Here is a 15,859-nt window from a genome sequence, read left to right as displayed (position 1 = left end):
TCACCTGCACCCAGATAATTCCAACTTTACATCAACCATCTCTACACATTCCTAAATCATTTTGTGTTGCACCTCAAAAATGTACCATCTAGCAGGAGAATGTGATTAATCAGAAGAGGTTTTGTCTGCTGCTTTGCAGAGCCACTGAAAATACCTCTATTGACGAAGCAGTTTCATTCAGTTTGCATCTATCAGTGGAAGAGCATGAGAAAATTGGTCAAGAGTGGTGCAGTTGGTACAAATGTTGCCAGGCAGCTGGGTTTGATCCTGCCCTCTGGTGCTGTCTGCGGGGTTTGCATATTCTGCCTGTGCCAGTGTAGGTTTTCTCCGGGTTGTCTGGTTTATTTCCACATCCCAAATACATGCGGATTTGTAGGTTGACTCAAAGCTGGAGTAACTCAGCGGGACAGGCAGCATCTCTGGAGAGAAGGAATGGGTGACGTTTCGGTTCTAGACCCTGAATTGGCCCTGGTGTGTAGGAAACTAATGCAATAACTTACAATCGTTCAAAGTTCTCGTTCTTTTTTTCCTTTCAAAAGCCATTCCCCAAACAGCTGAACTGACTCGCCTAATGTCTGTTTTCATCTGTCAGTTCTAAAATTGTTGTTGAGGTTATAACTGCTCGGCTTGACCCTGTTCTTGCCAAGGGTGTGCAACTGCTCCCTTTGAAGTAGTAATCACTTTGTTCAGGATCTGGGAACTCTGCTGATCATTTTCTTGTTTAGACTGGAAGGTAATGGTTGAGCAGAGGAAGGGAATAGGGGGGGATGTGATTTGGGATTTGTTCTTCTGGTGCTGCTCCAACTGTGGTCAGCCAGCTTTGTCTATTTATTTAATTCTTTATTTCAAACAGAAAGAATAAAAAGCAAGTGTGAAACAGCATACAAAAAACAAAACAAGAATATTTATAAAGTGTCATAAACAATATCTATGAATAAATGAAATCGTATGTGTCCGAAAAGGAGCAGGAAGAAGCCAAAGCTAATTAATTCCCACCCCTTATTCAACTGCTTATAATTATCATACAAATTTAGCAGCTATATGTACACCAGCAGCAGGTGTTGTTGTTAGCCGGCGAGCTAGGGTTGATGTTGCCCGTCTGGAATCGGGCATAAAAAGTTTTCAGGTCGGCTAAGGAGCATTTTTGGCATGAAGCTTCCTAAATTTCTCCATTTTTAATTTGACTTAGCTATGGACAAACTGGTACTGGGAAGACCTTTACAATGGAAGGCGAAAGATCACAAAATGAACAATTCACCTGGGAAGAGGTAAGTGACAGACTTGCATGTGTTTTTTCTTATCTTTCTCCTTGTAGAAAAAAACGCAGATTAAAATTGCCAAACTTGCTGTGATCTTTGTAAACTTTCTTTGCTCCTGCGTCATGTGATCAACGTTAGAACTGACTCAATTTTAATGGGATTAGTAGAATTCGGAGAGAAAAAAATTATGTGTTTATTAGTGAATTCATCGACCTTAGAAACTCTTAAATGAAGTAGCCGGGCGCGATTATGCATAAAGTTTGTAAGAAGTTGAGCGTTTGTATTTTTCATGTATTTAGAGACATTGAAATGCTGTTTGTTATTCGGTTGTAGACAACCTGATGGACTGTTTCAGGAGTCAAAAGAACACATTTGGTTCAAGTAGCATTGAAGCAATTTGAGTGCAGGGTAGAAATTGTGAGTTAAATGTGTGTTTTATCGGACAAAGAAACCCTTGGACCAACTTCAAGTCAATGGAACAGGAGGACATCCTGTAACCTTTTCAAGCAGTTTGCAATGTCTTGTAAAGTGGATTGGACAGACTTGTATAAATTATAACTGACATGCCTTGTTATTAAGGCTTTATTAATACTGTGTCAATTTATTATTGCCATGCACCGGTCAATTGATTTAAAAGCAAAGTGATAAACTTTGTTCAATTTGGTTAATCTAAGCGTTCCATAAATTAAAATCATTTGTATTACAACCTCCTAGAAAGTCGATCAAAGCGTTAACATTAAGAGGTCCGAATGGACGGAGTAATAACTAATAAGTGTTATTCACTCCACTGGGTCTCAGACACTGGCTTATTGTTTCCTAAATTCATTTGAGAGAAGAAATCCTTGACTTGTTATGGTATGATTCCATGGGAATATCTTGGCTCTTTGGATGACTTCACTTCAATAATGCTTAATTGTTCATAAGAGCACTCTGGTGCTCCTGAAGTTATGAAAAGTGCTATGTAAATGTAAGTCTTAAATAACTTTTTATCCCTCCTTGCTTTTCTTGGTCTCTGCAGGATCCTTTAGCGGGTGTTATTCCACGTACACTGCATCAGATTTTCGAGAGATTGGCAGCTCAAGGTGCTGAGTTCTCTGTGAAAGTTTCTTTGTTGGAAATCTACAACGAGGAGCTCTTTGACCTTCTGAATCCTTCGTGTGACGTTGGCGAGAGGCTGCAAATGTTTGACGATCCTCGTAATAAGGTAATGCTCCTGGTTTTTTTTGTTGTTTTTTTTTTTTAAGTGCTGTAATCTTAAAAGGACACAAAGTGCTGGAGTGACTCAGCAGGTTAGGCAGAATCTTTGAAGAACTTGGATTGATGACGTTTCCGGTTGGGACTCTCGGGCACAGTCTGAGCTTGGTCTCGCCCATGTAAAGGAGGCCACACAGGGAACAACGAACGCAGTAGATCTTGGGAGCAGATGCAAATTGAGACCTAGATGAAGCATCTTTGTGAGCAGCAGTGTGGGCAGAGGTCTAGTCCAGATAGCTGGGTTTGTCATAGACGCCAGTCGATGGTCTATCCCCTGTGCTGGAAACAAAGAGATCATGAAAGGGAGGAGACATCTCTAATACCTCCCTCCCCTTTCTTGATCTGGCTGTCTCCACAGGGGAGAGACTATCTTTATACGATATCTTTAGACTAGCTTTATCTGCCCCTCTCCCCACCCCACCCCAAGGTACACTCCTCTGCAACCATAAATGTTGCCACTCATATCCCTATACCTCCCTCCAGGGACCTCAGCAGTTATGACAGGGAGAGATGTTCATGTGTACCTCATCTACTGCATCCGCTACACCGGCAAGACCAAGCGTAGACTCAACGACCATTTTGCCAAATAATTGTGTTCGGTCTGTCATCGCCTTTGGATCCCCCAGTTGCTGACCATTTTAAATCTTCCTTTACCCATTCCTATACTTGCCATTCTGTCCTGGGCCGTCTCCATTGCCAGAGCGCCTATCAAAAAAATCCCTTGCCTGTATCCACCTATTACCTGCCAGGCATTGTCCTGCCCTCTCTTCCAGCTTCTTCCCCCCCCCCCCCCCCCCCCCCCCCCCCCCCCCCCCCCACCAGCCACCAGCACCACCTGTCTGAATAACCCGAAAACGTGCCTATCCATGTTCCCCGGAGATGTCGCCTGACCCGATGAGTTACTCCGGGCCTTGGAAAAAAAAGTTTTTTGTGTAAACCAACATCTGCAGTAATCCTATGCTGTTTGAGAATGCTACATTTTTTGCATTGTAGAGAGGAGTTATAATTAAAGGACTTGAAGAAATCTCTGTCCATAATAAAGATGAAGTTTACCAGATTTTGGAGAAGGGAGCAGCAAGAAGAAAGACCGCGGCAACTCTGATGAATGCATACTCGAGGTACGGTTTGCTGTGTCTTGTCTACAACTTATAAAAACTACTTCCAAAGTAACTGTAATGATTGAGTTAATTATTCCTCAGCCTGAAAAACCTCTGGATATTCTTTAACAAAATGGAACCAAATGGTGTAACAGTTTTTGTTTTGGTTCACTTAACTTTCATGATACAGAATTTTGACTTTGGGGCATTTAGACAGTTATCTCAGCACTATTTTACAACATGAATCTCCTGCACCTTGTTTGAAATTGCCCCTCCAAGCAAATCCTTAGTATCATTAATAACTGGATTGAATCGGGGATCTCACTTAACTTTTTTTCTCTGTTCCCAGCCGGGCAACCTCGGCAGCTTTTTAGGTTGCCAAATGACAGTCATTTAAGACGGCTTGCATGACGCGTGCGATAATGTGCTCGGACGAAGTGCGTAGTTACCCGTCGGATTTATGCTCAATGAAGCATTCACATATTATTTCTGCTTCAAATAAAGTCATAAACTAAACGTATTCACCAATCAAGACTTGATATATACCACAATGACATGCAGCAAAATTACAATACAGTATCTCAACTCTTTTTACACGTTGCAATGAATACAATTTCTATTATTTCTTTATGCTTCCAAACATAAATGTGGTTGGATTATTCAGCGTATGATCAACCTCGGTGAGACCAAGCACCGACTTGACGATCGCTTCGCACAACACCTCCACTCAGTTCGCAATAACCAACCTGATCTCCCGGTGGTTCAGCCTCCCATTCCGAATCCGATCTTTCTGTCCTGGACCTCCTCCATGGCCAGAGTGAGGCCCACCGCATATTGGAGGAGCAGCACCTCATATTTTGCTTGCATAGTTTACACCCCAACGGTATGAACATTGGCTTCTCTAATTTCAGGCAGTCCTTGCATTCTCTCTCCTTCCCCTCCCATTTCCAGCTCTCCCACAACCTACTGTCTCTGCCTCTTCCTTTCTGTTATCCCATTTTCCTCACCCACTCCCTGCACATTAGGGGCAATTTTACAGAGACAAGTTGACCTACAAAGCCAATGCTTCTTTGGGATGTGGGAGGAAACCCACACGCTTGCATGGAGAATGTGCAAATTCAACACAGACAGTGCCCGAGGACAGGATCGAACACGAGTCTCTGGCGTGTGAGGCAGCAAGTCCACCAGCTGTGTCACTATTTTGTTTTCCACCACACAAAAAATTATAGGTTGATAACTTTGGTGACTTAAAAAAAAGAAAACTATCCATTTTCAGTATTAAATCTTTAAGTCACGCTATGTCCCTCTTTACAGCTACTATATGTTTTAATTCAGTTACTGCAGCTTTTTGTGCCGATCTTCGGTTTAAAGCAGCATCTGCAGTTCCTTCCTACATACGCGCGCACACACACACACATATATATATACAGGTGCACAACCTTTTATCTGAAGATCCAAATAACGAAAACCTCCGAATAGCGGACATTTTTTCAGTCCTTGAAGAAAGGTCCTTGAAAACGTTCACCGAGGGCGGCCCGCAGAGGTGACAGCGGAACCTCCGGTCGGTCCTCAAAGAAAGGAGAACTAAATCCCCATTCATAAAAGAGAAGGTGAGGGTATATTGCGCGGGAGGGTTAATAATTGACAATCTGCTGCTGCCTGCCCGCTGAGTTAAAACGTTCCCACGGTAAACTCACGATACACAGTGTATCGTGAGTCTTGCGTGGGAACTTTTTAACTCAGTCCGGCCCACAACAACAACCGCATCGTCAAATTTGCTGATGACACTACTGTGGTCGGACTTATTTCGAAGGGAGACGAGGCAGCCTACAGAGAGGAAGTCCTGAAGTTGACAACCTGGTGCTCAGAAAACAATCTGGCTCTGAACACCAGGAAAACAAAAGAGCTCATTGTCGACTTCAGGAGGCACAGCACCGACTTAGCCCCCCTACACATCAACGGCGAGTGTGTGGAGAGGGTCAACACCTTCCGGTTTCTCGGCGTCCATATTGCTGCTGACATCTCCTGGACGGGCAACACGACAGCGGTCATCAAGAAGGCTCAGCAGCGGCTGCACTTCCTGAGGGTCCTCAGGAAGCACAACCTGGACTCTAACCTGCTGCTGACCTTCTACCGCTCGTCCATCGAGAGCCTGCTCACATACTGCATTACAGCATGGTATGGCAGCTGCACCATGGCAGACAGGGAGAGGCTTCAGAGGGTAACCAGGACAGCGCAGAGGATCATTGGCTGCCCTCTCCCCTCCCTGATGGACATCTACACCTCCCGCTGCCTTAGCAGGGCAAAGAAGATCATCAAAGACAGCTCCCATCCTGCGTTTGGACTGTTCGACCTGCTGCCCTCTGGAAGGCGCTATAGGTGCATCAAATCCAGGACAAACAGACTCGGGAATAGTTGCTTTCCGAGAATTATATCTACTATAAATTCAAATTCACACATGCACTGACTACACCGCCCAACACGGACTTCCATCTGTATATATGTATGTAGCGACGCAGAATTTGTGCACCTATTTTTCCCCCCCCATCTCCCTTCTGTTTTTTGTTTTTTCTGTTTCTTGTTTTTTGTGCTAAATTGTTTGTATGCACTGAGTACGAGCAGCTTTCAGTTTCACTGTACATGTATAGTGACAATAAATGGCATATCTATCTATATCTATCTATATCTAAATTGTCGCTCCCTTCAGTTTCACCCCACCTACACCCCTCTGCTTCCCGGCCATGTGTGTGACCCCTTCCCTCCCCTCTCCAGCTCCCCGCGCATTGCACTGGCCGGCGTGGGGGCTTTGCACTGTCTTCACGGAATAGGTAATGTTTCGGGTCGAGACCCTTCCTCAGACTGGTCTGAGGAGCGGTCCTGACCTAAAACGTCACAAACTCCTTCTCTCACGAGACGCTGCCTATCCCCACTGAATTACTCCAGCTTTTTGTGTCTGTCTTTGGTTTAAAAGATGGCGGACTGCAGGGGTGATGCGCCGTTGTGTATGGCTGCTCTGCCTGCAGTCCGTCCTTTCACCCTTTTTTATTTTTATTTTTAGTCCTGTCGCTACAAAATGTTTGTTGGAGGTCTTCTTTTATGTGGGGGGGCGGGAAGGGGGAAACTATTTTAATCCCAGTCCTACCTGGTCGGAGATGCGGTTTTCCTCCGAGCCGCATCTTCGTCCTCTCTGTGCGGGCCTATCATCGAGTTGGAGCGGCGTTTCCTGCCGGGACTACAGCTTCGCCGGCGTTGCAAATGCTGGGACACCAACACGGAGCGGGCGATGCCTTACTGGTTCGCCTTGCGGTGAGCTCCAGGGCACTGTGAACGCCGACTGCAACATTGTTGAGCTGCCGCTGCAGAGCGTCCAGCCGCGGGCGGGTGGCACTGGATTTAAAACACCACGGAGCCTGGTATCCGAGATCGCCAGAGTCGGTGGTCCAACCGGCGCAGCCTGAGCACTTTGGACATTGCAGTCTTCGGGGAGGAAGCGGCCGCTTCAGTCCAGGCCGCTGAAGAATGTTCACCCGACGCTGATGATCCAGCAAGTTGGCTGAGGAGGCCACATATAGACCCCGACCTCGGGTGGACTATGAGGAGGAGAACTGGATATTTTTAGTGCCTTCTCTCACAGTGAATTCTGCTGTGGGGGACGTTTTTTGTTGATTTCTATAGTGTACTGTTCTGTGTCTTTTTTCTTTTTCTTTTTTATTTTATATGGATTTATTGACATTTAATCTATTCAATTAGTTTAATCAATCTCTGTAAAGCACTTTGGTTCAAAGTGATTTTGTTTAAAAGTGCTATATAAATACATATTACTTACTTACTTAGAAACATAGAAATTAGGTGCAGGAGTAGGCCATTCGGCCCTTCGAGCCTGCACCGCCATTCAATATGATCATGGCTGATCATCCAACTCAGTATCCCGTACCTGCCTTCTCTCCATACCCCCTGATCCCCTTAGCCACAAGGGCCACATCTAACTCCCTCTTAAATATAGCCAATGAAGTGGCCTCAACTACCCTCTGTGGCAGAGAGTTCCAGAGATTCACCACTCTCTGCGTGAAAAAAGTTCTTCTCATCTCGGTTTTAAAGGATTTCCCCTTTATCCTTAAGCTGTGACCCCTTGTCCTGGACTTCCCTAACATCGGGAACAATCTTCCTGCATCTAGCCTGTCCAACCCCTTAAGAATTTTGTAAGTTTCTATAAGATCCCCTCTCAATCCTCTAAATTCTAGAGTATAAACCAAGTCTATCCAGTCTTTCTTCATAAGACAGTCCTGACATCCCAGGAATCAGTCTGGTGAACCGTCTCTGCACTCCCTCTATGGCAATAATGTCCTTCCTCAGATTTGGAGACCAAAACTGTACGCAATACTCCAGGTGTGGTCTCACCAAGACCCTGTACAACTGCAGTAGAACCTCTCTGCTCCTATACTCAAATCCTTTTGCAATGAAAGCTAACATACCATTCGCTTTCTTTACTGCCTGCTGCACCTGCATGCCTACCTTCAATGACTGGTGTACCATGACACCCAGGTCTCGCTGCATCTCCCCCTTTCCCAATCGGCCACCATTTAGATAATAGTCTGCTTTCCTGTTTTTGCCACCAAAATGGATAACCTCACATTTATCCACATTACATGCACTGCATCTGCCAAACATTTGCCCACTCACCCAGCCTATCCAAGTCACCCTGCAGTCTCCTAGCATCCTCCTCACAGCTAACACTGCCCCCCAGCTTAGTGTCATCCGCAAACTTGGAGATATTGCCTTCAATTCCCTCATCCAGATCATTAATATATATTGTAAATAGCTGGGGTCCCAGTACTGAGCCTTGGGGTACCCCACTAGTCACTGCCTGCCATTGTGAAAAGGACCCGTTTACTCCTACTCTTTGCTTCCTGTTTGCCAGCCAGTTCTCTATCCACATCAATACTGAACCCCCAATGCCTTGTGCTTTAAGTTTGTATACTAATTTTTTATGTGGGACCTTGTCGAAAGCCTTCTGGAAGTCCAGATACACCACATCCACTGGTTCTCCCCTATCCACGCTACTAGTTACATCCTCGAAAAATTCTATAAGATTCGTCAGACATGATTTACCTTTCGTAAATCCATGCTGACTTTGTCCAATGATTTCACCACTTTCCAAATGTGCTGCTATCCCATCTTTAATAACTGACTCTAGCAGTTTCCCCACTACCGATGTTAGACTAACTGGTCTGTAATTCCCCATTTTCTCTCTCCCTCCCTTCTTAAAAAGTGGGGTTACGTTTGCTACCCGCCAATCTTCAGGAACTACTCCAGAATCTAAAGAGTTTTGAAAGATTATTACTAATGCATCCACTATTTCTGGAGCTACTTCCTTAAGTACTCTGGGATGCAGCCTATCTGGCCCTGGGGATTTATCGGCCTTTAATCCATTCAATTTACCCAACACCACTTCCCGGCTAACCTGGATTTCACTCAATTCCTCCAACTCCTTTGACCCGCGGTCTCCTGCTATTTCCGGCAAATTATTTATGTCTTCCTTAGTGAAGACGGAACCAAAGTAGTTATTCAATTGGTCCGCCATATCCTTGTTCCCCATGATCAACTCCCCTGTTTCTGACTGCAAGGGACCTACATTTGTTTTAACTAATCTCTTTCTTTTCACATATCTATAAAAACTTAAACCAGCATCTGCAGTTCCTCCCTACAGGTTATAGCCAATGCATTATAAAGCATTGAATTTAGCCAAAGGCAAAACTAGTTAATTAATCCTTACCAATATTAAACCCACGATACGACCACAAATTAAAAAGATCCCACTGCAAAAGCCCACCATAGCAGTATTTTCACCACTGATTTTAGTAGAGCAGTTTTATACACTGGACAATTTGAATAAATGGGCTGCTGCAACAAATTACTTGAATGTTAGAACCAAGACACTAATGAATAATCTTGAGCATGTGCTCATTTATAAAGTATATAAAGCTGCAGATCATGGATATAAATGAATGTCAAACAGAGCCAGCTCAATCTGCATGCAGCATCCATATTGCTGATCTCATACAATGAGCAATGCAATTGATTTAACATATAAGCCTTACAATGCATGATCCACATGAGTTACACTTGGCAGTCGTTGATCAAACCAGGCCACCACAAATGTTCCTGGCACCTTTAATCCGGAAAAAATTATGAGTGTGCCCTTAACACCCCGCCGGCAAGTCCCCCCAAAAAATGTGGCGCCCAGGCTCAGTCTCGACCTCATCGGGACTTCCGCTGCCGATTGGCGGGTGGAAATTGCCCCCCCCTGCGGCCGGGGCTCTGGATGATGCAGCAATGTTTCAAAATTTTGAGATTTGAAAAATCAAGTCTGCAATTTATCCCATCAGATAAAGCATAAAAATAAGTTTCATTTTGATCCCATCAGATAAAGCTAAAATAGGTTTCATTTGACACCTAATTCACTTTCATATCTTCAGTATTAAAAAGGTTATGGCCATTTTCATACTCGGAAATTAGCATCTTTTTCCCTATTGCTTTTCCATTGACTTAACACAAAAGCTGTGATCGAGAAGTCAAAAGCCCATAACCTTCTTAAAAAATAAAGGGAACTAAAATACATTTTCAGTTATTATAGATTCAATCAATCAACCTTTATTGTCATCTTGCAAAGCAACAGTTGTACAGTGCAAAATGAGAAGACGTTTCCCAGGGAATACCAGAGCATTGCACATGAAACTTAAAAACATTTCACACATAATAACAATAAAAACAATCCAGTCCCTGATGAAACGGTATAAATAGTTAAAAGCAGGTAAAACAGCAACATTAAAATACAGTAAAACAAGTCATTAAAATGTCCAGGGCAGCTGATTTGAGTGGCCAGTGCCAGAGTTATTAAAATGTCAGTGCAAAGCTGCAGAATCAGGTGACTGTGAGTACAGAGTGACTGTTTAGTAGCCTCACAGCCTGAGGCAGGAAGCTGTTTAGCAGTCTTGTAGTCTGGGCTTTGATGCTACGGTATCTCTTGCCTGATGGCAGGAGATCCAGGTGTGTGGAGGGGGTGCAGTTTGTCCTTAGCTATTCTCAGAGCTTTTTTCAGACAGCGGCTCGGAACAGTTCTTATATCGAGGGTAGCGAGACGCCAATGATCCTCTCTGCTCCCCTCACTACCCTCTGCAGAGCCTTCCTGTCTGAGCAGTTGCAGTTGAAGCATTCTGAAACAAATATGAAACAATCTTACTTAGATGACTTGAAATTAAAGCATATAATTAGGTAGTTACCTAATTGTAGCTAATTACAAAATTCAATTACTAGATCTAAACATCTATCAATTTCTTAAGAATAGATTAACATTTTTAAATAGCCTAAGTGTCCAAGTAACATTCACACAAGAATTCACAATATAACATAATTTTTAAGTCTCATTGTCATGGATTTATAGGCCAAATGGAAGGAATTTAATGTTTAATACCTGTAAATTAATGGCCATTTAAATCATCTTGCGAGTGGGTTTTTCTGGAACGCGACCATTTGGAACGTTGCGGTTTGCAGTGCTTTAGACCCCCATATCTGCATGAAAAGCACTGCTGGTTGGTATGGGGACTAAATCACCGTTTCGCAACTCAGAATGTGAATTAAAGGTATCTTAAGGACCAATTTTATACATAAAAATAAACCACTTTCTTTTACCTGTCACCAACCTGATATCCGTGCCCGTTGTCAGCGTTGACGGCTTTAGAAGCTGATTTTAAAATAGCTCCAGCGCTGAACGAGTCGGGCGATTTACAAAAAAAAATAGACGGAACGCCCGTCGGAACGATTCTTCAGCAAAAGCTTGCACTCCAACCACTATAAATCAAATATAATCCAGGACAAGGTAGGGAAAAAACGCGTTTTAACCCCCCCCTCAAAAAGGCGCCAAAATTGCGTACACGGCCAGTGGCAGAATTGCAGTGCCGCTGAAGGTAAGTATTGTAACGTACCTAGATGATGTGCTGGCGGTGTGCATGTGCAAGGCGGCCGGCTGAGGAGCGGCCGTAGAGCGGAGATTCGACTGCCCGGGCACGGATGGTGGACAGAGATAGAGAGGGGGCCAAGCCGGGCAAAATGACCCTGCTTTTAGGTTGCCCGTCGGGACTTTTGGTGGCCATTGGCACCTGGGCAACCGTTAATTTCGAGCCATGTGAATTAATAGAGATTGTCTTTAACTTTTCTGCTAAATTTCACAGCAACAGAAATTCTAAATATTTGCTCATAACTGAACAACTCTTAATAGAAATTTTTATTTACAATTAGTGTTTTGTGTTTCTTTTCGTAGTCGTTCACATTCGGTCTTTTCCATCACAATCCATATGAAGGAGATGACCCTTGATGGGGAAGAACTAGTAAAAATTGGCAAACTGAATTTAGTAAGTATCAATTCATGTAACCTGTCTTTGAACATTTGAATGGTGTTACAACCTCGATCTGGCGATGGAGTTGTCAACCCTATCCCCATACATTAAGTTCACATAAACCAGAATACGATCTGGTAAAGAACTGATCAAACCTTAGGTACACAAAAAAGGCTGGAGAAACTCAGAGGGTGCAGCAGCATCTATGGAGCGAAGGAAATAGGCAACGTTTCGGGCCGAAACTCTTCTTCAGACTGAAGAAGGGGGGGGGGCACAAGAAAGGAAAAAGGAGGAGGAGGAGCCCGAAGGCTGGGGGGGACTGAGGAACGGGAGGAGATAGCAAGGACTAACAAAATTGGGAGAATTCGATGTTCATGCCCCCAGGATGCAGACTCCGCAAGCGGAATATGAGGTGCTGTTCCTCCAATTTCCGGTGCTGCTCGCTGTGGCCATGGAGGACACCCAGGACAGAGAGGTCGGAGACGGAGGGGGAGTTGAAGTGCTGAGCTCCAGTTCCCTACCTCCCAGTTCGGACCCCAACCGGACCATCGGTACCGACTGGCCATCCACCGGCACACTCAACCATTCTCCAACCGGGCACTGAGGTCAGCTTGGTTATTGCGGACCGAGCGGAGGTGTGCGGCGAAACGATCGCCCAACCTCCGCTTGGTCTCACCGATATAGATCTGCTGACATCTAGAACAGCGGATGCAATAGATGAGGTTGGAGGAGATGCAGGTAAACCTCTGTCGCACCGCTTGGGGAGTCTGCATCCTGGGGGTATGAACATCGAATTCTCCCAATTTTGTTAGTCCTTGCTATCTCCTCCCCTTCCTCAGTCCCCCTGCTGTCTCCTCCAATCCCCCAGCCTTCGGGCTCCTCCTCCTTTTTCCTTTCTTGTCCACGCCCCCCCACCCCCGATCAGTCTGAAGAAGAGTTTCGGCCCGAAACGTTGCCTATTTCCTTCGCTCCATAGATGCTGCTGCACCCGCTGAGTTTCTCCAGCCTTTTTGTGTACCTTTGATTTTCCAGCATCTGCAGTTCCTTCTTAAACACTTTGTATACTCCACTGCGTTATCTCTTCAAGATATGCCTACCTTGAAGAAGTTCTCCTCTTCTCTCCGGAGACAGTTTCACAACCTCCTCTCTAACTGTCCCCCATCTGTGATCCCCCCCCTGCCCTCCAACTGTACGACCACATTCTTACCCAGACTCGATACCACAGCCACATCTGCTTCCTCGGGGCCTGCCTTCGCCTCCATCTCATACCTCATGACTTCCAGCTCCAGTTCCCTACCTCCCATTTCGGACCCCAACCGGACCATCGGTACCGACTGGCCATCCACCGGCATACCCAGCAATTCTCCAACTGAGATCCACCCTGGCCGCGATGCGCCGGCACCAGCAGGACCTCGCATTGACACTCCCTGAACTTCAGGCCTCACTAACCCAGACCTGCAACGGACCCCAATTATATTTTATCCGCCGGAAGATCCACCACTTCAATCAACAATTCCTGGCCCACCTGAACTCCACCAAGGACCTCAAATTATCCCGCCTCCAGGCCTCTCCCGACGCCCGCGGACTCCGGGCCCCAACTCTGGCCTGTATCGCCTGCCTGAGTCCCGCGACGCCATCTTGGTCACAAGGAGCGACTTCAATACTCACCAGGACGCGGCCTTCACCGACCTCCACGTCGATGCCGCCGCCGACCCTCACCTGCCCACCGATGACGCCCAGCCTCGCAGCTTCATTAACTCGGACTTTCTCCCCCTCGCCGATTCCTCCAACCTCGACGGCCCCCGGGACCGCCCAGCCTCATCGCCGCACCAGGCTAACCCGACATCACGATCGCACTGCGCCGGCAGAACATCACAGCCGCACCTGACCCACCCAACGTCGCCGTCCCACTGGGCCCGCCCAGCATCGCCGCTGGACCCGACGTACCGGGCATCACCGCTGGACCCGACCTACCGCGCATCGCCGCCGGACCGGGGCTCCCGCTGGACCCAGTATGGCCGCCGCACCGCACCCGACCCATCTCGTCGCCTTCCCGGGCTTGCCGAGGCCCACCGCCCCGTCGACCATCCACCCACCGGGACCTCCCACACATCCCCCGGCGCACCCCGACTAAACCGCCCATCAACTCCGAACATCGGGTCCGTTGACCCGCGCCACGGGACTCCTGCCATCGGGTCCGCTGACCCTCGCCACTGGACTCCGACCATCGGGTCCGCTGACCCTCGCCACTGGACTCCGACCATCGGGTCCGCTGACCCGCGCCACTCCCTCCAACAACCCACAGCCGTCGCCTTACCTGGAGCCTGGACTCTCCACTGGGCCTGAAACCTTCACGCTGCTTACTCCCACTTTCCTGGGTTTGACTCCACTGGTCCTAGTGTCAGTCGACCCAGCCTGGCCTACCTCAGTGGCAGTTCCACTGAGTCTTCCCCAACCCCCTCCCCTCTAACTATGTGACCCCTGCTCTTCCCCACCCACACCACAGCCCTCTCACCCCCCACCCCCTGACCACCCACCACCTCCCCACCACACATTGCCTCGTCCCCAGTCCACCCACCTGCCTTCCTCCGGCCCCAACCCTCATCCCTGCCGGGTGTGCACCATCCCCCCCGACCTTCCCCTCTCCAACACCGAACGGTTTGTCCTCGACGGAGGTCTTACCTTTGTCCCCCTCCGTCCCCACCTCAATGAATTCCGTGCCCGTCACGACTTGGAGCTCTTCTTCCGTCGCCTCCGCCTCACAGCGTACTTCCATGGAAAGGAGTCCTCGCCCCCCCACTGATGACCCCTTTTCCCGTCTCCAATGCACCCTCTCCTCGTGGAACCCTCCTCGAGGCCAATTTCCGGCTTTAGATCTCTTCATCAACAACTGCTGTCGCGACATCGACCGTCTCAACTTCTCCACTCCCCTGTCACTCCAATCTCTCCCCCCCATGAACGTTCTGCCATCGACTCACTACGCAACAACCCAGATTGGGTTATCAAACCCGCCGACAAGAGAGGTGCCGTGGTAGTCTGGACCGCCGATCTCTACAAAGCTGAGGCCACGCGCCAACTCTCGGACACCTCCTACTTACCCCTGGACCATGACCCCACTGACGAGCACCAGGCCACCATCTCCAGCACCATCACCGACTTCATCAATTCCAATGCCCTGCCCGACCGAGCCTCCAACCTCATCGTTCCCCAGCCCCGCACGGCCCGATTTTACCTTCTCCCTAAAATCCACAAACCTGACTGTCCCGGCAGACCCATTGTCTCTGCCTATTCATGCCTCACCGAACTCCAATTTCCAAATACCTTGACTCCATCCTATCCCCCTTGGTTAAATCCCTCCCTACCTATGTTCAAGACACCTCAGACACTCTCCGTTGTCTCCGCGCATTCCATTCTCTAGGCCCTCACCCCCTCATCTTCACCATGGATGTCCAATCACTCTACACCTCCATCCCCCACCAGGATGGTCTCAAAGCCCTCCGGTTCTTCCTCGACTGGAGCAACCTATACCCAGCCACTGACACTCCTCTGCCTAGCGGAGTTGGTCCTTACCCTCAATAACTTCACGTTCGACTCCTCCCATTTGCTCCAAATACAAGGCGTAGCTATGGGCACACGCATGGGCCCCAGCTATGCCTGCCTATTTGTCGGGTACGTCGAACAATCCTTGTTCAATACATACCAGGGCCCCATCCCCGACCTCTACCTCCGCTACATCGACGACTGCTTTGGTGCCACCTCCTGCACCCACACACAACTGACCGACTTCATCCACTTCACCACTAACTTCCATCCGGCACTCAAATACACCTGGACCATTTCCGACACTTCCCTACCA

General features: G+C 47.4%; 1 protein-coding gene across 2 annotated transcripts in view; it reads left to right on the top strand.

The window, feature by feature from the left end:
* kif11 (kinesin family member 11) overlaps positions 1 to 15,859 on the top strand; it is an 80,455-nt gene that overhangs the window by 9,036 nt on the left and 55,560 nt on the right. For both annotated transcript variants that reach the window (XM_055646619.1, XM_055646621.1), the window contains exons 5-8: positions 1,190 to 1,268; positions 2,278 to 2,463; positions 3,507 to 3,631; positions 11,928 to 12,018. In XM_055646619.1, coding sequence (XP_055502594.1) covers positions 1,190 to 1,268; positions 2,278 to 2,463; positions 3,507 to 3,631; positions 11,928 to 12,018 — 481 coding nt within the window. The remainder of the gene's footprint in view (positions 1 to 1,189; positions 1,269 to 2,277; positions 2,464 to 3,506; positions 3,632 to 11,927; positions 12,019 to 15,859) is intronic.

The sequence above is a fragment of the Leucoraja erinacea genome, chromosome 15 (genome assembly GCF_028641065.1).
Source record: "Leucoraja erinacea ecotype New England chromosome 15, Leri_hhj_1, whole genome shotgun sequence".
Taxonomy (NCBI): Eukaryota; Metazoa; Chordata; class Chondrichthyes; order Rajiformes; family Rajidae; genus Leucoraja; species Leucoraja erinaceus.
Note: the sequence above shows the minus strand (reverse complement) of the source record. Positions and strands in the feature narration are given on the sequence as shown.